We start from the raw sequence: 23,255 nt of genomic DNA on the forward strand, positions 1-23,255 counted from the left end.
TTTCGTTCCTCGTCTGTTTCTCCGGGAGTGTCTGTTGTTTTTAAGCGCAATGGACATTCGTGGATGGAAGATTATTATTTGTATTCTATGATAATATACATGGCCATATGTATTTCCTGTGTGGCAGAAAATATGAAAATTTGATACCACAATTGTTGGGCATAAAATGACAGCAGTAGTCATTATGACGAAGTTGTTTCACATTAGGAGATTACTCTATGTTTTTATTTTGGCTTGCTTTTTGTATGGTATTTTTCAGCTGATGCGAGCCCAGTTTAGCTTAACTGACTCAGAATTAGAGAGAAACACCATATTGTAAGTAAGATTTTCCAGAGCAGCATTTTGTGCGCTAATTCACGCTTTCTAATTTATAATTTTCCACTTTGGCTCATAGGAGGGGCGTTGCCTTAAGAATAAACTCTTCTCACTCAGCATACTATCCGTGAGTACATAGATGATTTGATACGGTATTTAAGGACACTTTTCGTGAGAAACTATGGCGACATATTGCTTTATATTGTATAGATCCAGTGGTCAAGCGTGCCGCCATCCGAATCTTGATGTCAGAAATAAGGATATCATGAAATATATGAAGGACGTTCCCCCAATAGATTGTGGGGATTCACCAAACTGGGTGGAAATAATTGGAAATGTCGCTCGAGTAAAAGAAAGTTCCAAAAAGGCGCTTGGAGAAATTGAATGTTCATTTACAGGTAAAGCGATTGTTTACCTCAGTTTGTATTGCAGCGATTGTTTACTTATGTTGACATATCCGCCTTATCTCAGAAATTATTCACATTTTGGATGAGTTATAATTGCGATCTTAAAAGTCAACAGCGCTTTCATCGTTTTCTTTTTTCCCATGAATTATAATTGAACGGCTGTGAACAGTTGCCCTAAATGTAGTGTGGTAACCCGCTGTAAGCCCTTGGTGATCCAACACTTATAAAAGGGTCACTTCAACCGGCGTGTTCTTTTTCAAAGTATAAATGGCGAGTATGGGGCAAAATACGCCCAAGTCACATCTAAGCTAATTTGTTTTCAGGGATGTAATTAATTACTTAGGGAAGCCATAACTTAGGAGGCTTACTCTGCACGGACGACGTAGACTTATCTCTTGGTAATTCAAGTTCTCTCTTTTTTTTTAAGAGTGTACATACTATAGTGTCTCATCCTTTTTGAAATGATTTAATGTACAATTCAACTTGAGAAACGATTCTCTTTCTTTCCATTATATCGAAACAATGTTATAATGGAATACCCAAATTTGGTTAAACATTGTATAATTGAAACATTCCGCTCCTTATCGATATTCCTGGTTTGTATTTACCACTTGGAAATCACAATATATTTAAATCGTACCAATTCCCTCATGTCTCCAGTGTGGATGTCTTTATTATCTTATTCAAGTTGGGCCAGGGAAATTATTATTATTTTGATGGTCTACTGTTTAAGGTAGTCTTTGAATGGAGTGAACATTAACACCCCTTCATTTCTTATCCTAATAACCCAGAAATAACCTGACATCTCACACTAAAGAAAACTTTCTTCAATTCTGCATAGCTCTCCTTCCTCCCTTCAATATCCCCATCCTCTCTCCCTTGTTTGCCAATTGTTCTCTCCTTTATCTTTGTCTTCAACATTCCGTCGCCTATCAAAATTCTCTGCATCCATTTTTCCATCCTACTTTGTATTTTTCCCTACTATCCTCTCCCACCATGCCCAATACTTCATTTGTTTTCCATTCGGTCTATGTCAGCTTTTCAATCTGTCTTCACTCCCACATCTCAAATCCTCCAATCTATGCATATAATCTTGCTTCAGTTACCAAGTTCCACGCCGGGCAAAACCACACTCCACCCCACAGTTTTCACTACTTAATCTTACTCAATGTACCTGCCATCAACTCCCTCCTTGTGAAGGCTTCACCTAATGCAAATCTTCTTTTGATATCGTTATCGCTTTTACTATCTTGATCCAAGGCCCTTCCAAAATTGGTAAACTGTTCTACTTGCTCTTGTGTTTGCCTTCCAGTTTTATTGTTTTAAATAGCCTTCTTCCTTCTGGAAAACCTCATAACCTGCGTTTTGTTTACCTATAGTAGTCCACCATGTTGAGAAAATGATCTTTGCCTAACAATGGACCAAGGAAGATAATACTGATAACTTCCCTTGTGGTCTGTAGCCATTCAGTCCTTTCGATAGACTGGTGGGCTGAAACCCCTAGTTAACATCTGTGGCATGATATGGCTCAAATTTTGACTTCCTTCTCTATATCCATCCAAAAAATTTAGAAGACAGGGACTCCATGTTATGCATTCATATGTGACCTTCATGGACTAAATGAAGGGTATGCTGATACAATTTCTTCAGAGCTTTTCTGCTGTATCTGAGAAAGACACTCTTTGCCTCAAATAATTTAAACTGAATCGCCTCAAAGGCTTGTGGGTGTCTTCTTCCAGATTCTAGTATGCTGTCAGCTAAAACACTTCTTATCATTCATCACAGTTTTTAGTTACTATGGGAACTATGCATGTGAAGAATCATTACTTTTGGGATTGCAAACTTGGTAATTCTCATAAGTGGTACTCGGCTGAAGATCTATTACTCTTAGGTTGGTCTGTATTTTGGAATGTTGACCTTGAGTCCGCAGATTTCATGCTACCTGATTTTTAAACGATTTCAAAGTCAAAGTATTTTAATGTCATGGCCCAACAGTCAATTCTGGCATGTTAACAAGACTCTAGATAGTATTTAAAGGGCCTTTTTAACAGTTATTAAGGTGAAATGTTTACCACGGAGGTGTATTTAAATATTTTCACTGGCCCAGACTTAGGCCAGAGCTTCTCTTTCTGGCTAAGAATATCTGCACTACATATCCGTGAAAGAATTGCTAGCAAACCTGATTGCTTGCGGTCCCAATTTTTTTTCTTGAATAAGGACAGCTCCCAGTCTTGCTGGAGACGTCTGGCCTAAAATTGAAGCTATAGGTGGTCGTCGGTCCTACAGATAAAATCCGAGAACTGCAGGGGATGCCATTAGTTCCTTCAAATTCTGGAACAAGGCCTCTGGTTTGGTACTCCATTCGAAAAAATGTGTGGTAGTTATTAGTGGATGCGACCAACAGCTAAGGTCGTTTGTGTCATAAGGGATATGTGGATGATTTGGTTGGGCTAGGATCTTCAGGGAATGGAGAAAAGTTAGAGGGAACCCTGCCCCAGTATTAGCTTACTTTTAAGATAGGCACCATAGGATCCACATGTCTCATCTGATGGATGGCTAACTCCACTTTCAAGTAGCTCCCCAAGTAGGGATCGATATGCCACTGGAAAATCCTTCCATCTTTGGCATTTTCAATTGTTCTAGAGTGTCAAGTCCCAATCCATTTGATATTTGTTGTGCAAATAGCCATTATCATTTGGTTACCCATGAGTTAAATTTCATTTTCACCTTGTATACCTCTACTTTACCCCTATACATGGGGTAAAAAGTTCACACGTTTTATAAAAGTAAACTTTGCCCCGTTGATGCATCATAATATGTGGCTCTTCTATTTATTTATTTAGTCCCCACAACAATTTCAATTTATGAAGCTGAAATACCATAGTCATGGCTAAGCTGTTCCTAGGTTTGAGTAGTATGTTTAAAATTAAACATTCTTTAAGACTCCTAATAAAATATATCATCAATCAGTAGACCCTGTAATGGACTCCTATCTGTCACCTCTACTGATTGATCTATTATGGAAAATTTTGAATGTGGTTGATTTTTCCATGATGGCTTTTTGAAGTGTCATGAGATGTTTGATGTTAAAAAAATAAATCAAATTTGCAAATTGCAAATTTGCAAATTTGCAATTTGCAATTTTATGGAAAAATATCTTACACGGACCAAATAGTGCAGCTCAAAATCTTAAGGCCCCACCCATATTTCTATACTAATATTGCTGCTTCAGTTGATACTTCCTAGACTCCCGATGATCTAATGTGCCAATGGAAAAGCAGCAAGTCCTAACATTCTTTACATAAAAGCTGCCTATTTTCAATAACCTATGTTCCCTATCTTATAATAAATATTAATGCATGCAATATCATTATGGAATCAATGTAAAGGATTTCTATATATATAAGTGAAGTCATGGAGGATTATGCACGAGTGCACGGTTTTTGGTTGAAAGGGATGACATAAATGGATTTCAGGAATCCATAAGAACTTGTGCTTGTTCCATTAATTGTGTATACCATTCAGATTGTCTAATAAGGATTTTTGTGTATTGTGTTATTTTTTTCAATAACCTCTGTTATATGTCATTAAAAACCCTTGTGTTTAACAGATATAGTGCGTGAGTCTGATAACCTTGTCAGCTATGGCCTTACAACGACCACTCACACTGACTACACATTGGAAGGTAGTGACTTTGTCAAAGTTCGTTGTCATGCCAATGGGAAGAAGTAAGTAGATTTTTGAAAATTGCTATTAGTGACAGTTGAACATGATGATTGTAGAGCTGTGCAAATTCTTCTAGGTAAAATTATATTGATTCAAATCAGACTTAATTTGATCCAATTCACTAGCAAATGGTGAATTGGATAAAAGTGTTCCTCTTATAACTCTGTAACAATTTCCTTTATCATAAAATTTTTAGGTAACAAGTCTTGTGGACCTTATACCTTCAAAATCCAAAATTATTATTTTGTTTGGGTCCCAAATGTCTAGATGTGGCCTATCTCATATGAACTGATGCATCTCCTTTATTTTTTCTATGCATGCATCAAATGAAGTCAAGTTTAATTGGGTTGATTAGAAACTAGAAATTCATAAATTCAATACTCTAAGATTTAAGGTGCATATACCTATGCGAAAGTAACTAATTATTTTTAGAATAAAAATGTATTTTCTTTGTTCACCAATTAAAAAAAAATTTTATTAACTGACCCAAGTTTTGACACTTAACCATACCTCTCCACCCACTGTCATTGTCGGCATGGGGAAGGGAAGCATAGTAGTCCGTTGTACAGGGTGCAGCAGCATAACTTCCTTTTTTGAAAGCATTTTGTGTTTGAAATAAGAAAGTTATGTTGTCGCACCATGTATATGTGGATGGCAGTAAGAGGAGAAGAGAGAGGAGGCTACTGTTGGAACTTTGTCATTGGTTGGTAGCAGGATCAGGATTTCTCATTGTTATTCCCTCCTCCCATTTTGCTGCAATTCCAACAATATCCTCCTCCTTCTTCTTCAATCTGCTATCCACTTAAATGATTGCAACTCCTTACCTCTCAACCTTGAAAATAACAGTGTAAGAGTCAAAACCTTGGTCAGTTGAAGAAAAATGGTGGACAACACAAACATTTTTATTGTAAAAATGCATAGAGTTATTTGCACTTAGATCTCTGAACATGGTTCATATAGTTTCATATATGACATGTGCGATGCTTTGATTCTACTTAATTACTGATGCATCTACTTTTCAGGTGGAGAAATATCATGTCTGGTGTAAGGCGTGATGATATTGCAGCTGCCAGGAGTGGTTGGAGCAACCTCCATCCCGACGCTTTGGGTCTTAATGTCCTAATCTGGGGCCATGATTCCCTCTCACGGAACACGTTCTTGAGGAAATTACCTTTGACTTCTCAGTATCTTCAAAATAATTTGAATGCTTTGACTCTCGAAGGTTATAACATTGTTGGAGATGGAACCCCTCAGGCTTTAATACCTATTCTCACTGGTAATGCCTAGTGTTTTGTGAGATATAAATTTTTTTATATTTTTATTGACTTTTTTATGATAACCTAACATTGCATGGGAATGCTGTGACCATCCCTTATGTAACTTATATTCCATTATTCTTTTGTCTTTGCAATCTTAGCACTTATTCAATTTCCTACATGCGTTGAGCTTACATGTTACAAATATCATTTTTCTGTTACGAATGCAATTAAAGTAGAATTTTCTCATTAAGAAAAGTTCTGCATCTTAATCACTTGACTCTCTAGCTACACAATGTATTTACATAAAAAGAGCCTTAAAAACTGTAATCAGCCTGAAGGTTGATTTTCCTGAAAAATCACACAGCTTGGGTAGAGCTGAGGGTGCCCAGAGTGGCATGCCCGGGAATCAAACCTGGGCTCTCTGGTCAGTAGTCCAAGCCTCTACTCCTGGTCTACCGTGGCTCTAATGTATGTACATAGTTGTGAAAATACCAGCCTTTGATACTTAAATTATTTCTATATGATTCTGTTTGGAGTTTTAAATGTTAAAACAAATTCTTTCCTAATCCCTTTTTATCCACCTTCTATGCCACCAAACCCCTCAAATCATCACTCATAATACTTCCTCTCATATAATAAAGAGAAAACTGGCTTTGTGAATACAAGAAATCTTTTATTTACATGAAAAATATGCCAAAAATTACATAAATATTACTAATGAACTATAACCTTCCCCGGTGTATTACATTTACATACTGCCAAACATCCATTTCTGCTGCATCTATTCTCTTTTCTCATTTTTAACAACACAATAAACCACATTCACAGCATTTTTAACAAAGCCAATCTTCCAATAATTATTCTGTTGTGTTAAAGTGTGATATTTTACAAAAACAGTTTAAAAAATATGGTCAAAAATGGAGAATTGAACATATTCTTAAAATCTTTTACAACATGTGATGTTTTCATTTCTCTATTAAATTTAATGTTTCTTGTCTTGAGTATTATTTTATTGCTCAAAATATTCCTTTGTATACAGCTGTGGGAAGTTTGGAAAAACGGAGCACATAAGCCTTAAATCTTTTATAACTGGTCTTGAGGTACATGCACAGCATTGGCTATAAGGTCAGTTTTTTACTTCTTGTGCTCTGTATTTGCACAAGTTGATATGGGCTCTTGGTTCTTTAGATGAGACTAGCAACATTTTTACTAATCATCTTCATGAAAGCAATACTGTACCTTAGCATTCATTTTCGTCAACTCTTCATTATTAAATCTTTTAACCAAATGCAATCACCTCTAGCATTTTCATGAACAAAAAATCCATTCAAAAGCATTCTTAAAGCTAGATGTATGGCAAATATTTTAAATGGAGTTAAACATTTTGGTGTTGGATTGTATGGCTATGAATATTTGTCGGTTTTATCTACAGATTCCATCAGTTAATTATATTTCTTAATATGAAGCGGCTTACACAAAATGCATGACTTTTTATGCGAAACAACTCAACTGCCAGCATGTTGTAGTTTATCATAGATATCAGCTACGAAACAAGTATTAAAGACAAACACATCCCTCTTGTCTTTTGCACCAGCAATTTATTCTTATTTCGGAAATATACAGATAAATCCCCTCACCAAATCATCTTCAACAAGGTGTTTAGTAACTCTGCAATTCTACTTTATCGTGCCAGTAGTATGACCACCATGTTCCAGCCAGAACTGAGCCGCCGGGTAGACAGGCACTAATTGCCTAGAAAAAGTGCCTTCCTTCATCTGAATAAATTCTGAGTCAAATAAACAATAACTTACTCAGGGACAAATTAGTGCATTCTGGTTGTAATGGGATTTAATGTCTTTTTACACATGCAAAGAAAAGCTCTGGGTATATATCTTTGAAATTTTGAATTGCTGAGACACATGCAAATGATTTTCTGTCCAAATTTGAATATTTCATCTTTGTTATTTATTACCAAATGTGAGCACCCTCAAACAGTATCAAACATTCTGATTTTCAACTCTGAAGAAGACTTAAGTCTTCACTAGTATTGTGTGAAGGCTCAATATTTTTATATTAAATCTTCCATCCATCTAAATTACATCCATTCCATGAATGGGTCCATGTCATTGTTTGGTTAAAATTGTAGAGCAGAACCTGTCACAGCTTCCTAAATTCTGATTAAAATCCTATACTCCATTCCTTGAACCAAGCTTCTAACTAGCATTGGTCCTGTTCAAGTTATAATACACATTTCTAATAATGAAAATTGCTACTGAAAAAGAATCAAATTGGTAGCTCTTTATTTAAAAAATCCATTATATTGAAGTCTTAAGATGAAATACTCTGATTTTCCAAAGAATAACTTGAGATATTTTATTGAAATCCAGTTGAAGCTTCACTAGAACACAGATCTGTTAGCGAAATCTGGTTTACAGCAAATGCTTCCTATTTGGTGAAACAATTATTTTGTGCCTTAGCTCAAATTTATATATAGTGTTCAATGCTTTTGTTGCAATGCAATGTATATTATCCTCTAAATTGTTGCTTTTTCATTCAAGGCAAAACGGAGCTTGAACTTCCTGAAGCAAGAAAAAGGATGGGAGAAAAAGCTAACTTTGTTAATGTTTATCCTTTTGTATGGAATGAATTCAGGAAAAATGGCTATGTGACTGGTAAGGGAAATAATTTTAAATGAAATTATTCAGGGAAATTTTGAGGGCTTTGAGGAAGTTGTATGTTTCTTGGTTTATGCAAAAATTCTTTGTTTTCAGCTTATGCTGAAGATTGTCCAAGTATTGGAACATTTACATACCGGCTGAAAGGGTTTTCTGAGCCTCCAACTGACCATTACATGCGACCCTTTTTTGTGGCAGCTTCTCCAGATTATGGTGGTTATAAGAAATATTGTCTGGGATCATTACCAAGGCATAAGGTTGGATTACTTTAATTAAAAGAAATTGATTATAAATTTACCTTTTGGCATGAATAATTTATAGCCCATTAAGCCAAGTATTGTGTTTTACAAGTCTAATTTCATATAAATATTAATAATCCAATAAAATATATAAATATTGTAATTAAGCCTTTGGGCTGATGTTCTTGAATAAGGATGGATGCAAGTGCCTTATGCACAGTGTTGAGGCATGTTATTAGGCTGTACTTATTTTAGTCTTAATTGGTTTGGTGTATTAATTTTTCATGGTTACAATTTTTTTATTCTCACCCAGCTTTTCACTGTTCATTTTTATTTTATTCTAGATTATGATCAACTATGCCAGAGATTTTTTTGACGTTTATAGAGACAAGCCTAAATTTATGTTCAGCTTTCACTCAGAGCTGTCTCATGACTCTTACAACATGATTGGGGCTATAGACAAAGATATAAAGGGCTTCTTTGAAGGTCTCCACTCTTCTGGTCATCTAAATAATACATTACTCATTGTTATGAGTGATCATGGGCACAGGTAACTAGTAACCATGTCTTCTTGATACCATTTCAGAATATTTACTTTTATTTTTTCATTTTACTGCTATTGAATTATAGCGTATTGCTTAAGTTACAATCATTGTGGTTTAGTTTGTCTATTGAATAGCATAATTATTTTCCCAAAGGTTTGCTCAAATTCGTGACACACAGCAGGGAAAACAAGAGGAGCGACTGCCAATGTTCAGTTTTGTATTTCCTCCTTGGTTTGAAAATAAATATCCTGAAGCAATGGCAAACTTTAGGTGAGTTCATTTTATTGATGGGTATCTTAATATTTTAGATGAAACCAGTGTTCAGCCATGGGTGGAGGTTGTAAATGAATGGAAAATATAGGCAAAGTTATCATTATTTGGCAGCAGCTACCTGTTGAAAATTCAGAGTGTCAAACTAAAATGAAATCAGAGAAAGATGCATAAATACATGCACACAGGAATTCCATCACAGGTAGAGTTGAGAATTGAAGCAAATATGGTGGTTGGTTTGAGTATGAGCATGAAAATAAACTGGGAGTATGATGGGTGAGGCAATAGAAGGGAAGGAAGATACATGTTTATTGTATTTAATGGAAAAAATTGAGAACTGAGAAAAGGAAAGGCTTTAAGGCCCATGAAATTGCCAATTTTAGAGTAGGACTTCCAATTAGATTATGAGAAATTGAGTATCTGCCTATGACTGATGGAAAGTTTTAAGACTGTGGTCATGAGTCAAGGCCCTTTTCACCTGCTGCCAAGTGCTCCCATTTTCATAGCCTCATTGTCAGGGTACAGTTTTTGGCTAGATATAGAATGTCTGAAACAACTCCAAAATAGGTTCTCAGAACCTTTTTATGCAATTTTCTCTCCTTTAGCTAGAAAAGAAAGTTTTTGTGTGACTGGGTAAAGGTTAAGGACAAAATGAATAATCCAAAGGCTGTAATACATATTTTGTCTATCTATGTCTGTATCTCTTGAAGGACTTTATATTTATTTATACTCAAGAATTGAGAGTATTTTTATAGCTTCCATTGTTAACCATGACATTTTTTCAGCTTGAATACATATGTTTCTGAAGTATGGTTGCTGAAAGTTGGCCAAATGAGCATTCCCCAACTTGTTTTTTGGTCCCTTTGCATGGTTCTTGTTAAAAACCATAAAGTGAAATTAGAATCAATGATTTCGTGCCACTTATTTGGCAGATGTATGAAGCTTTCTGAGTTTGTATAACACTTTTCTCTACTGCTGATGTGACAAAAGTAACACTTTCAAAGCCCAAATGTCTATAATTTTATTCCAAAAACATATAGTTATTTTACTGTGCTAAAATTGTGTATGTAGAAATTAAATTTTAATTAACTGAAATGGAAAATTTCCATGTTAAATTATATATAACTGTGTGCATGTATATTTTATTAAGATTTCACCCACTCCATTATCATTTTCGTAATATTTGTGTTTATGATTAACTTAATTTTATATGCACATTGGTAAATTTTGTATTTTAAAATTGATCTGATTTTATATATACCTAACCACTCATTAACATTTCAACGACATTTGTAACATTCACTTCTTTTAGGGTGAATACACGTCGTCTAACTACACCATTTGACATTAACCCAACACTTAAGGATGTCCTTCACTTCCGAGGAGCTGGAAAGGGAAGTTTGCGAAATCGATCCATCAGTTTATTTAAAGAGGTAGGATTATTCATATAAGTAATTATTTGTCACATATTAATAAGCCCTTGTGCATTGAAAAATCTAGAAAAAAATAAGTATTTAGTTTATACATACACCTTAATAAGTGCTTAATTATGGTAGTCCTTATGGTACTGTTGTAATTTTACATATTTTAATGAAAGTTTTCGTAAAAAAGATGTCCCAATTAATTAATTGATCTTTAAGTAGTCTTCAGTGTCCCAAGATTAATTAATGTATCCAAATTTTAAGTATGAATTGTATTCTTGTGAAGTAATGCATTTTTCCTGTCACAGTCATTTTAGTCTGAATTACTCCAACACGCCTTGTGATTTAATGTTTTGGTCCCAGGCAAATGATCGTGATGTTTAAGTCACTGAATGTTCCTTATCTTCATTCTTATATTGTTGCATGAATATTTATTTAAATACTACATTCATAATTTTGTGGCTACTTAGATATTCAATTTTGATGAACTTCTATTGTTTTTGCCATTCTTTTCATTTTTGATTCCAAGCCAGAGTTGGTGTCTCATATCTTAACCAAAAATTCTTTGCATGTAATTCAACTGGATAATAATCTTTATTTTTCATGACCTAGGTTTTGTTGTGGTGCGACATCATCAGGGGCAACCTCAACATTTTGTCCGGATATATATAGGGGTTGGTTAGCGGAGGAGTTAATAGAGAGGGGTAGTTAGAGAATGGGAAGGTGCAAGAGGGTATTGAGGAGGAGAGATGGTGGACACAGGGTTATGTATGATACATCATAAGGTCAGGGGCTGAGAGTGCATAGGACTCGAGGTAGGAACAGTGGGATGCCCCTTGTTCAATAAGCCCTTGGGAGAGGGGAAGGTCTTGTGTCACTGGGAACTATACAGGCCTTAATGAGGTGGTGTAGGGAGAGGGCAGGGGAAGCAAAGTGTTGGATTTTTGTGAAAATGGAAGCACAGTTTCATATTGTTTACACTGCAGTAGTACCTTTTTTGTTATTCATAAATGTATAAAATTCCACCGAAGCATCATTTTTTTTCAATTTAAAGACACCTCTCAATTTTTCCCTAATTTCTTGGGTCATTCTGTGGTGGTATTATCTATGCTGAATGACTTCTTTTTCTTCATTTCCCATTGCCTTTTTTATCTCACATTCTTATGCAAAATCTGTAGTTATCCATTTCTCATTCCCTGGGCACATTCAACCTGGCTTTATCTCTTTACCGTAAAGTAGTTCTTAGTACTCTCTACCTTTATTATTAATCTTCAGGAGCCATTGATAAATGTAACTGTACGCTCTGTTATAGGCAGTTTTTTTATCTCCATTTTAATCCTCTGACCATTCTGACACCTTAATATATTTTCCATTCCCTTTCATTGAAATGGATTTACTTTACCATATTATTATCATTATTTAGTGTATGCTGTATTTTTATTCTTCTCTGTAATCACATTCCTACCTTTCACTGGGATATTTGGACAGTAGGCAACATATCCTGTAGCTAAAGATCTGTTGTTTTTTCTCAGGTGCTTGTGAACTGTTATCAATTTCAGTCAGATTTGCCATGAATAGAAATGTTTAACGATACAGATATTCTCTGTATGCTTAACACATTGTGATAGAAATTATTTAACCTTGTGGGCCAGTGGCTATTTTGTAGTCCAGAACTCTAATTACTGACCATCACTGATATTCTATGCTTGACATGTTGTTCCTTAGTTCCTTTACATCCACTTAATTCCTCCTGAAAGTGGAATCCTGGATCTTGCAGTTGTCAGCACATGGCCTTGCAATTGAAACTGTCTTTGTTTGTTTCTTGATGTAGATGTATTTTTTCCATGTCATATATCCTTGTATTTAATTCTGTTTCTTTGATTTTACAATAGGTTCCCAGTGAGAGAACATGCTCTGATGCTTCCATAGAAGCACATTGGTGTGCATGCCTTTCATGGGAAGAGTTACCTGCAGCCTCTCTCTCTCTGGTGGCCAATCCTTTGTCGACTGCTGCCCTAGCTGCCAACGCTCTTGTGGATTACATTAACAAGTTGACCGAAGGCCACCGCACAAGATGCCATCCACTGAAAACGGGAAAGCTTGTTTGGGCTGCAAAGCTTTTACCAGGAGGAGGCCTATTACATTTTAGGAAAAATGCTGATACTGATGGGTTTGTTTGGCTCTTAAGTACAAAATTACTTGCTCATATTAATAATCAGATTAAAAAGTTACTACATAACTTGGATATATTTTTGTTGGCTCCAGTTACATCCTGAGTCAACTATGAGGGTGAGGGAAAACTGATCAGAAAGGGTAGAAGTTCAGATCCACAATTTATCTGAATAAATTTAAATTAAAGGGTAGGGGCTCAGTAAAAGATATATTTTAGGCATATTAAATTTTGTATGCCCACAATTGGTGTCCAAGAGTTAGTTCTATTATAGCAGTAATTTAGATAATCACATTACAGTACGGCATGTGATATTATCTTGGAATCAGAAAATAGGTAATCATAAGCATTTTATTATGCATGAATGAATGATTATAATTTTATATACTCTTGCCCAATACACTTTTTCCAATTGTGATACCAACCATTATCTGAATGTAGAAAAGTTCTAATATGCATTAGCGGTGTACAAATTAATTCTATGTTGGAAAGCAAATGCCAAACCTTGTAGAGAGATAATGTAATTCATTTGCTTCACCATTAATTGTTAGTTCAAAGGCATTCCTAAATTATCAGATATCTTTTATATCTTGCTGAGGTCCTGTAAATTTGATTTCTAACTATTGCTTGTTAAAATGCAACTAGATCTTTACAAAATTTGCCAGATCTCTTGAACATTGGAAAGGCATTACGAGATATTGCATAAATCATAATTTTTTTTCTCAACTTTTCTCACTCTGGTTAAGATCCTTGTAAAAGTTCAACAGACATATTTATTATATTTTGTATGGTCTTAGAATCACACTACCATATGTAATGGTTGTGAGATCATGTACCTAGTATGAACTGAAGCTATAATCTTAAAAGGTTACCATAACATGGAAAGTGAGAGAAATTCATAGAGAAAGAATTTTGTTACTTGAGCAATAATGAATAATTAAGATTCTTTATGACATTAGTATAGGTCTTGTTGTTAATGTGATGTTAGCTCTAGTCTCACCTATGTGACACCTGAAGTTTGCCAAAAACTGGGGCTATTTTCAAGAATGAAATCAGTGAAATGTATTGTTTTTACATGTTATTCATTTAGGTGCTAGAATTTCAAATGTTATCTGCATATTTTTCCATGAGTGATTACTTGCATGGACTTGGATTTTTCCAATGCAAGTTAAAATTCCTAAATTTAATATGAAAATTGTGGCCTCAATTTTTATCCCATCATGTTGCTTGAAATCACAACCTAACCAAGGTTCAAAATAAACTTGAAATGATGCATGGATCTGGTTTGTCATTAACCTTCCCCTTTTGTGAACATCATGTAAAATATATTCCTTGTACTTCCATGTTTAATTTTAAAGAAAGGCACGAAAAAACATGACTTTTACTTTGTAAAACCCAGAAAATTTGGAGAGTGATGAAATCAGAAATGCAGCAACCCTGACAGCATTATAATTTCCTGTTTTATTCAATGCAACAGGTTTGTGCCTGACTTGTCTGCCCAGACTGAAGTAACGCAAGAAATTTATCAGGTGAAAGTGGAAACTCAGCCAGGAGCAGGTAGATTTGAAGCATCACTTCAGTACGACGTGCGAGACAACTCATTCACAATTAAAGTATGCTGTTTTCATGTTTCAATTTGTAAAATTCTAAAAATAATTATTTGCATTATTTGTAGATGTAGAATGTCCTCAAATATGTTGAAAGCATGCTTTTGCATTAGTCATGAACTTAATATATATTTTAAACATAAATATTTACTAGTAGGTTAAGAAATGCAAGGGTGTTAAGTTTGTACCCATCCAAAACATAATAAATGTGGACAATGTTGATACCATTTTAATGTATTAAAAGGCAAAATTAAGATTGCATGTATTTGCCATAATTTTTGAAGCATCATTAATTGTGTCTACTGGTTAAGGCAGGTTCTTGATGGGCACAGAGGCTAACCAATGCTACACTTATAAGCCGCACCTAAGACACTCACTACCCTGACACCCTTACTTCTGTAAACCATTCTTCAACTCCACTCACAGTAAACCCTAGATCATCCATGTGCGGAAAGTCCATTTTGTGGATTATCCATGCTACTCTCTTCCCAGCACCTTGAAATTTTAATAAAATTAAAATCAGAAAGATAATTGAATGATTTGAAACTTTGATATACCTCATGAAAAAAAGAATTTTGAAATTCCACTGCTTTCATAAAAGCTTTTAATTTCTCGTAGTCAAAAGTTGTCAATAGTATTTTATGCTTTAATTTAAACATTTTTGAACTATCTGTCCTTTCCCATTATTATTTCCCTTGCATTCATTAACCCCAAGAATTCCATTCTCCTTCAAGGCCAGCAAATACATAGTTTTACTATAAAACAGATTAGTCCTTAACTATCTACTATGAATTATTTTAATCGGTATCATATGGTAATACATTCATACATACCTGTATGAATTCGCATTAGCAATCCTTTTTAAACTTTGTCCTTTGACAGGTTTTTTTCATGGCTACATGAATGGTTTAGCTTGGAATAACAAAATGAAAAAAAAGGTGTTTATGTATATATCCATTTAATGCACGACCATATTTTCCACATATTTAGATTATCTGTGCATTATCATGCATCCATAGCACAGATAATCAAGAGTTACTGTCCTTTCTACCTTCTTTCATTTTGTCTGTCATGCCTAATATTTTCCTCCATCTACCTCACCTACTCAGCATCATTCCTTAGTCACAGTCTTTGATATTCCATTCCCACTGAGTATGCCATGCATCCATTTGTCCTGCCTTGCATTAATTTCTCCAACAACCTCCTCTCCTTGCCTTTCATGACTTGTACTTCTTCTATTCATTTCACTTTCTCCATTTTTATCCATAGCCATATTTCAACAGCCTCCAATCTATAGCCTCAACACCCACTTTTCATTGCCATGCTTGACCCAAAAATCTTCACTAGTCCCTTTACATCTTTAATCAAGGTTCTGTTCATTAACTCCCTCCTCTTTTTAAGAACTTATTTCCCCAATGTAATGATTATTTTAATGCCCATATCACTTTGCCTGCCTTCTGGTAAAATATTTACCAATACTAGAACTGCTTTACTTTCTTAGTAACCTTAATGTTTATCTATGTCTTCCTTTGAGAGAATCTCATTACATTTTTTTCCTTTCATTGATCCTCATCCTCTTACCTACCTACCACTCTGGTTCTGTAATGTGCTCCACAATTATTGCAATCCCCTGGGTAACCCCTTACTACTTGATGTGCAAATCTGACTTGATCATTTCTCCATCTGCTTTCATTTATTCCTCCATTCCTTCCAATGCGTCCTGCCATTTTCTCTGCAAATTCGTTGAAGATTACACGGTAGATAATGGACACTCCAGGCTTATCCCATTCCTGACACTGACCATCTAGACTCTCTCTCAGCTACTACCTGTACATGTACAGTCTGAGACATGTTTCAGATAAGTCACATATCCCTTAAGTCTGCTCATATATGTATGCTGCATTATGTATATGTGTGTTCATTTATTTGGCTCAATTCACTATGTCAAATGCTGTCTCAAAACCCATTAAGAAAACAAAGATGTCATGGCCATATTCTATGCAAGAAAACCTCTTTGTCTTATAAAAATCTCTCTGCAACAAACTCCTCTGTTGAATGGACTCATGTCCCAGCTCCATAGCATATAAAGTGAATGAAAAAACTTCCCTACACTGAACCTCTTTTAACCAAAAAGCATGTTGTTGTAGAAGTCCAGACGTCAACTGCCAATATGAAATTCACCCCCTTGTGATGAGGTTTATGCGAAAAGAATGTTGAATATTCACTTTTGTGTGATCACATTGTTGCAATTTTGTCAATTGTGCAACACTTAGTGTAGTGAATGAATGCATCACAACTGAATCTTCTCCCTTTCTCCAAATCACCAAGCCTGTGAGCTCACAAAAAAAGCGAAGCCTTTTTCATGGCCATGGTTAATCTCTATACTTCATTTTAGTAAGAAAATTTAATAGTACAACATCATTAATCAAAATTTGAGTGTTTATTTACTTATTTTCACCATTTTTCCTTTGCTGTTTAAATTGTGAACAATGTTTGATGAAGAGTGAATATTTCACACCTAATAGATTCATTGGTACTCCTATTCAGGGGTACGCCTGGGTGAAGAATGAGGTTTAATTCTACCAAAGGCAATGCAAAATTGAAGCAGAAATACAATTTTAATTGCCAACCTAGTAGGAGGGAAGTGGAAAAGAGAGAGAGGAAGATTTTACATCCACTGTAGCAAAGAGTGGGTACTCTGCTGAGCATTAATATAATAGTTCTCTCACTGAGCTCTTGTATCCATGTTTTGCCCATTTTGCACTGTTTCATTATGGAGACACTTTTGCATTGCATTATTTTTCACATCATTTCTTTGTATAGTTGTATATGCTGAGTAACCAGTGTAATTGGAAATGTGGCTCATTTAAGGTGGAAGACATCAGCCGCATAAATAAATATGGTCGAGCTGCCCATTGCATCGAAGCGGATGCTGAGAATCTACGGAAGTTCTGTTACTGCCGGGCTCCCCCACCTGTGGCTGCTTAGAAGCAATATTACCATATGGAGCCACCTCTAATGGCCCTCATGCAGCAGGGATAACCTCCAAAAGTAGTGGAGTTAATTCATTTTTTTATGAACGCCAATTTGACCAAGAGGTAGCTGTGCTGAAGAAGAATAAAAATATTTTTCAGTGTCATGTAAGTAAGTGTATAAAAAGATTACAAAGCCCTGATTTAATATCCTTCAGAGTTTGTAAAAGAGTTCAAGGAAGGGAAGGAAGATGGGAAGCTTATGTAACGCTATGAAAATATCATAACTCTCAGACCTTGTATGAATCAATTAGCAGTTATTTTGACTTGTTACATCTTTTACAAAGCATTGACTGAAATTCTCTAATTCAAGGAGGAATGCATGCATTTAAGATATGAACCGATGAGGATTTATTTATTAACTTAATCTCATGGTTCATATTTATGATACCTTCGGCAACTTTAATAAATAAAAATATGTGCAGTATTGGAATACATAAACATCACATTTGAGTGAGTGGGGGTTGTCTTTTGGAATGCCATTCAACACTTGGAGGTTTAATGGTGTGATATGGTAGTCTACAATTGTTTCAGTTGTTTAAAGTTTTTTCTATTAATTTGTGTGAAAAATTTTCTTGCAGTTTCCTTGTGTAGGTAGCGTATTAAACATTTTCATAATAGCTAAACTAAACCAAAAAATCATCTCTGGTTTCATCACTTTTTAAACCAACATATTACCCCTGTATCTGCAGGTGATAGTGCAATGGTATAATTTTTACTACATTGGTATAATGTAACCACAATGCAATGCCTTAGAAACTGAAATGAAATGAGGTGATAGAGTGGGCACAGTAGTATGGCACTTGGTCATTGACCTTATAATGGAAAGTTGTGGGGAATGTTAGGATGGTGTGGATTATCTAGGTTATCCTGACATCTAATGGTAAGAGCGGAGAAGTCGTATTGGTGGTGAAATCAGTGTTTGGGCATTAGGAGCAGATGATGTTGATGGTTGGAGATAGTTTATATTGGGATTAATATTTGTTAATATTTTGGAAAAATATTGTTGCTTGGAAGTTAATGTTCTTTGTAACTGATCCAACAATTGCTGGCAAAGCCTAAATGATTTGGAGATTATGCATTTGGATGACTACAATGCTGATATCTGTAATAGAATTTACCACATTTATAATTGCTGTAGTCTGTGAAATCTGATCAAATTTTTGCTATGTCATAAAATTTATGGCTGGTTCTGTTTCACAGTCTTCCTCGTCTTTCTCTATATATATCTCAACAAATCTTACAAGTCTTCATTCTTTTAGATATCTATTTCAGCCAGGCGGTCCACTTCCCCTTTGATCAGTGTAATGGCATCAATGGTAGTGAATTTCTTGCATCTTTTCCACATTTGGTTGAGTTTAAACATGCATTGGTCCCTTAAAATTTGAAGTAATTGTATGTGGCTTTAAAACACTGCTTGATTCTCTGATCCAAAGGCCAAAACAGTACGTACATGTATGTTTGATCACAGAAGCACAACCCTTTCATTTTTATTTGCTGAGGTGATAGATTTCAGACAACCAAATGCGTTGTCTCCTATTAATAAGACATTGAATAGTATCCCTGCTTTTTCCAATATTTTTCTCCCTCGGGCAGGGTTGAACTATTGGTGTAACTATTTGGTAAAATGTATGATCATCACTCACTCTTCAATAATATGATTTCAATGGTGGACCTGTGTTTTTATCCCTGAGAGTGTGACGATTCTTTGCTTTTTAATTCCTGGGTAGCTAATGTAGCTTCTGTCATAGTTGTGCTGTTTTTTTTTAATAAGTTAAGTTACCTCCTCTCCAATTTTCTCCCCATTATTTTTTGATTCATTTTTGTCTTGCTCTGTGCTGCAAAGCAGTAAGTTGTTCTTTAAATCCATTCTTTTCATCTGCCAGCAATCTTGATACTGCAGTGAGGGAAACAGGTCATCATTTTTTAATGCTTAATGCTCAATTGGCTCCATGTCAATTTTGTCAATTATTTTTCCACAGTAAATACTGGGCATGCCTAGTTTGAGTATGATGAGGCAGTAGTACTTAATTTATTCTCCTTTCGACCACTGGAGATAGGGATGATTTTACTATTTTTATCAAAATGGTGTACATTTTGTAGTTTCAGAAAATTTGATATCTGGATTTTCATATAACATTTTCATCCAGTGCTAAACTACAGTAAACTGTAATCATAACCTGAAACTACAGATACAGGGGTAATACTGTAATCTCTAAGAACAGCAAATGGCTAATTTATTGGGAAATCAATAAATTCCACATAAGTTAAGAATTAAATAAATTGAGAAAGAATGTTCATAAGACTGCATTTGTGAGTCAGATTTGTATCATAATACTTGTATATGCTCAGTGTGAGCAAGCAATTTAGCATAGCATGCACTGATTGCATGAATGTGTAGTTTTGAGGCAAAAGGTTTTTCAGTTTTATCTATGAAAATGTTTAATTGTAAGAATTATATATCATTATTATTCCAGTGACTTGAAATTTCCGTATGGGTAGAGGCTAGACATATAATTATTTAGCTTTTCAAAATCATTTCCTGATTCAAAGAAGCAAAATTTCTCATCTATGTACCACTCATGGTGTATGTGATTATTCATAGTTGCTCCTCTAAGAGCAGATGTGTCAATGCTTATTATTCCTAATAAGCAATTGGTAATGTGGTGCCAACCTTTTCTAAATCTGACAGTAATTTTTATAAATAATTTATTTTTTAGAAAATTGGTTTGGGAATAGTGGCATAGTTTCAATCTATATTTTTCCTGACGCAAACTAAGTGTTTGAAAATGTGTGAGAGTTGTTTCTTTGTGCTTAGTACTACTTTCAGAGTTATGACATTTTTGATGCTTTTCGATCAGTAGTCCATTTTATAAGAATCTGGCGAGTCAAAATAAGTGTCTTCTTTCTTTTGATGTGCTTGAAATTCCATGGGAATTTTACATGAACTGATTTAAAATATCTTCTTCCACCAGCTGTTTTTGTGAGTTTTTCAGTGTTGTATTAATAGGGAGCAATCCTTCAAATTAATCATGCCTGTTGAAATAACTTTGTGCAATTATGTACCTAATCTTCAAACTTTATCCGAGTGCTGTGTATGTATGAATATTTGATTTGGAATGGTAAAGTGGTTAGAAGTGGTGCACAAAGCAGACATGGTACAGAATTTGACCAGAATATTACAAGCACAATTAAGGTGTTATTAAGTGGGTTAAGTCATTGTAAATGTCTGTAATTTAGGCATTATATTTTTCTGTATTTCATGTTTCAATTGAAGCCAGTATTGTTTATATTTTTGTTTTTATATTGTTTATTGTAATTACATGATTGTTATTATGTTTTTCAAACAGATTAGGTATTCTGCTTGGGCCAGTATTAATTGTAATTATTATATTATTTTAAAACAGGAGCAATTTATTTTAAAGGACAATTACCCTAAGATTGTTTACTATAGGAAGCATATCTTGGATAAATGCAAGGAGAGTTTTTTACCCTCAAGCAGTTGGATTTTGAAAGCATTTGTTACATAAATCAGCAAGGTTGATGTCATGTAAATTGATTGTTTTCATTTCTAGAGGTTCTAAACTACCTCCTGCACTCAACCAATGAATTCTTCCGACTACTATTTTTTTGGTTCTGTCCTTGCCATATAATTTTTCTATATGATTTATTTTTGCTGAAAAAATAATATTACTACGCCATTCCTTTTGTAGTCATACATTCCTAAAGAAGTATTTTAGCCGTGATAGAATACTATTACAGTGGTATTTGCTATTTATGCATAATGCTATCAGAATATTTGGTTGCTAATATATCTACATCACTAATAACTAAATATTTATTTCATTGGTTATTATATTGTAGACGTCCATTTCCATTTACTTTGTTGTTGATACTGTCTGTTACTGTTCATTATATTTGCTGTACTTTGTGTTTAACTCAGTTTTTATCCTCTATATGCATCAGCTGGAGGGTTTTAAAGTTATGTGTATGGGCGTATGGGCTTTTAAGCAGGTGAAGTGCTGGGGTGAATACTTAAGGGATCCATATTGGTTATACTCTAGTCATGTACCTCAATATGTTATTCAAAATTGTCTTGGGCCAGTAATGTTTATATTTTTGATGACTAAAAAGTTCATTTACATTTATTAAAATAGCATTTGCCACTCAACAATTTACAAAGAACTCAGTTCAATTGGAATATAGCGTTCATGTATATTTAAGTCAAATTGAAAAATAGGCTGAAAAATGTATTATGTACTTAATTATACTTATACTAGTCACCTGAACAATCATTGATGTATGTGATGGACTACTTAGCATATTATTATTTTGAACTTGTTATCATCCTATTGTATATTTTATTTGTGATCGATCAGCAGCAGAAGAATTGAGACTGCAAATTATTTTGTTATGATTGTACATCATCTACAGTCTTAATGTATTTAGTGCTTGCTTCCTACTTTGAAAATTGTACTGTTAAAGCCCCATATTGCCAATTAAGTATAAGATGGAAATGAAGTATTTTATGATCAGATGTTATTAGTACTTAAAAGGGTTACCTTTTCCCTATAATTGCATTAATAAAATCAGTTATTTCTCTCTTTGTGAACATATTTTAATGTTTAGTGCCAATTCATTGAAAATCAGTGAAACTTTTGGAAATTTGTGATTCACATGAAAGTACCTGATTATTCTTCTACAAAAAGCATTGAATATCTTTCATGAGTGTTTTTTAATTGCAGAGAAATTTTTATATTGGTAGAAATAGTCGAGGGGAGCAAATTAAATTTGGTTTGATTGTAAACAGTGGTAGATGTACCGGTTTGCCAGTATTCATTATTGAATGGGCTGTTGCTGATGTTTCTGCTACTTCATTTTCCATCAGCTGTCTGAATTGATGATCTATTACCTGTTAGCTAATATGGTGGTGACATGCAATTCAGTGATCTATGTGAGTGCATCTCAGGGGAGGAGAAAGCATTCAAACACATCACTTAATCCATCCACTCACAGCAATGTTTTAAATTGTTGTCTGGGATGTTGTTAGATTCATTGTCTGAGAGAATAGAATGACCTTTCTTTTCATCTGTTTTCTCTAGTACTTAACATGTTACAAAAACTGATGATTAAGATTCTTAATAAATAATGTGCATTTTGGAAGTTTGTATTAGCTAAATAGTGGAAGATTTTTGTGCAAGCTGTTTGTCAAAATTATAAATACCTTAATATATGGTTTAAATAAAAAAATCAAGATCATAAGCTTCTTCATTTAGCCCATGTCAACTCTTGCAGTAGCCTTTTAAGAGTTAATAAAATGAATGGTATGCCTGAAATGGTAATGGTGATCAGGTATTCAAATGATATTTGGAATGCATTTCTGTACTTAAATTAGGCTAGTGAAATATTTTATCTTGACAGGTAATCTACCTAATACTCAAGTCCTTCAATAACTTCCTTAGAGAATCCAAGAGGTGGCACTTGTAGTATAACTACCTTTTCCTCAAAGGAAAATAAACTTATTATCTTATAGCTCTCACATACTTACACTATATTCATTTACTATAATTATTACACGATACTTATCTC

The 23,255-nt window shown here is 34.5% G+C and overlaps 1 protein-coding gene across 1 annotated transcript; it reads left to right on the forward strand.

Moving 5' to 3' along the window:
• The first annotated feature begins 71 nt into the window (after positions 1-71).
• Positions 72-22,915, forward strand: LOC139687306 (uncharacterized). Its single transcript, XM_071584450.1, has 13 exons — positions 72-315; positions 395-442; positions 526-713; positions 4,333-4,450; positions 5,471-5,724; positions 8,266-8,379; positions 8,479-8,639; positions 8,966-9,171; positions 9,320-9,436; positions 10,749-10,869; positions 12,750-13,027; positions 14,505-14,640; positions 17,506-22,915. The coding sequence occupies exons 1-13, from the start codon at positions 167-169 to the stop codon at positions 17,620-17,622; spliced, it is 2,007 nt and encodes a 668-aa protein (XP_071440551.1). The 5' UTR covers positions 72-166; the 3' UTR covers positions 17,623-22,915.
• Positions 22,916-23,255: the final 340 nt, after the last annotated feature.

Source organism: Hetaerina americana, unplaced genomic scaffold, assembly GCF_022747635.1.
Source record: "Hetaerina americana unplaced genomic scaffold, ioHetAmer1.1.p SCAF_19, whole genome shotgun sequence".
NCBI lineage: Eukaryota > Metazoa > Arthropoda > Insecta > Odonata > Calopterygidae > Hetaerina > Hetaerina americana.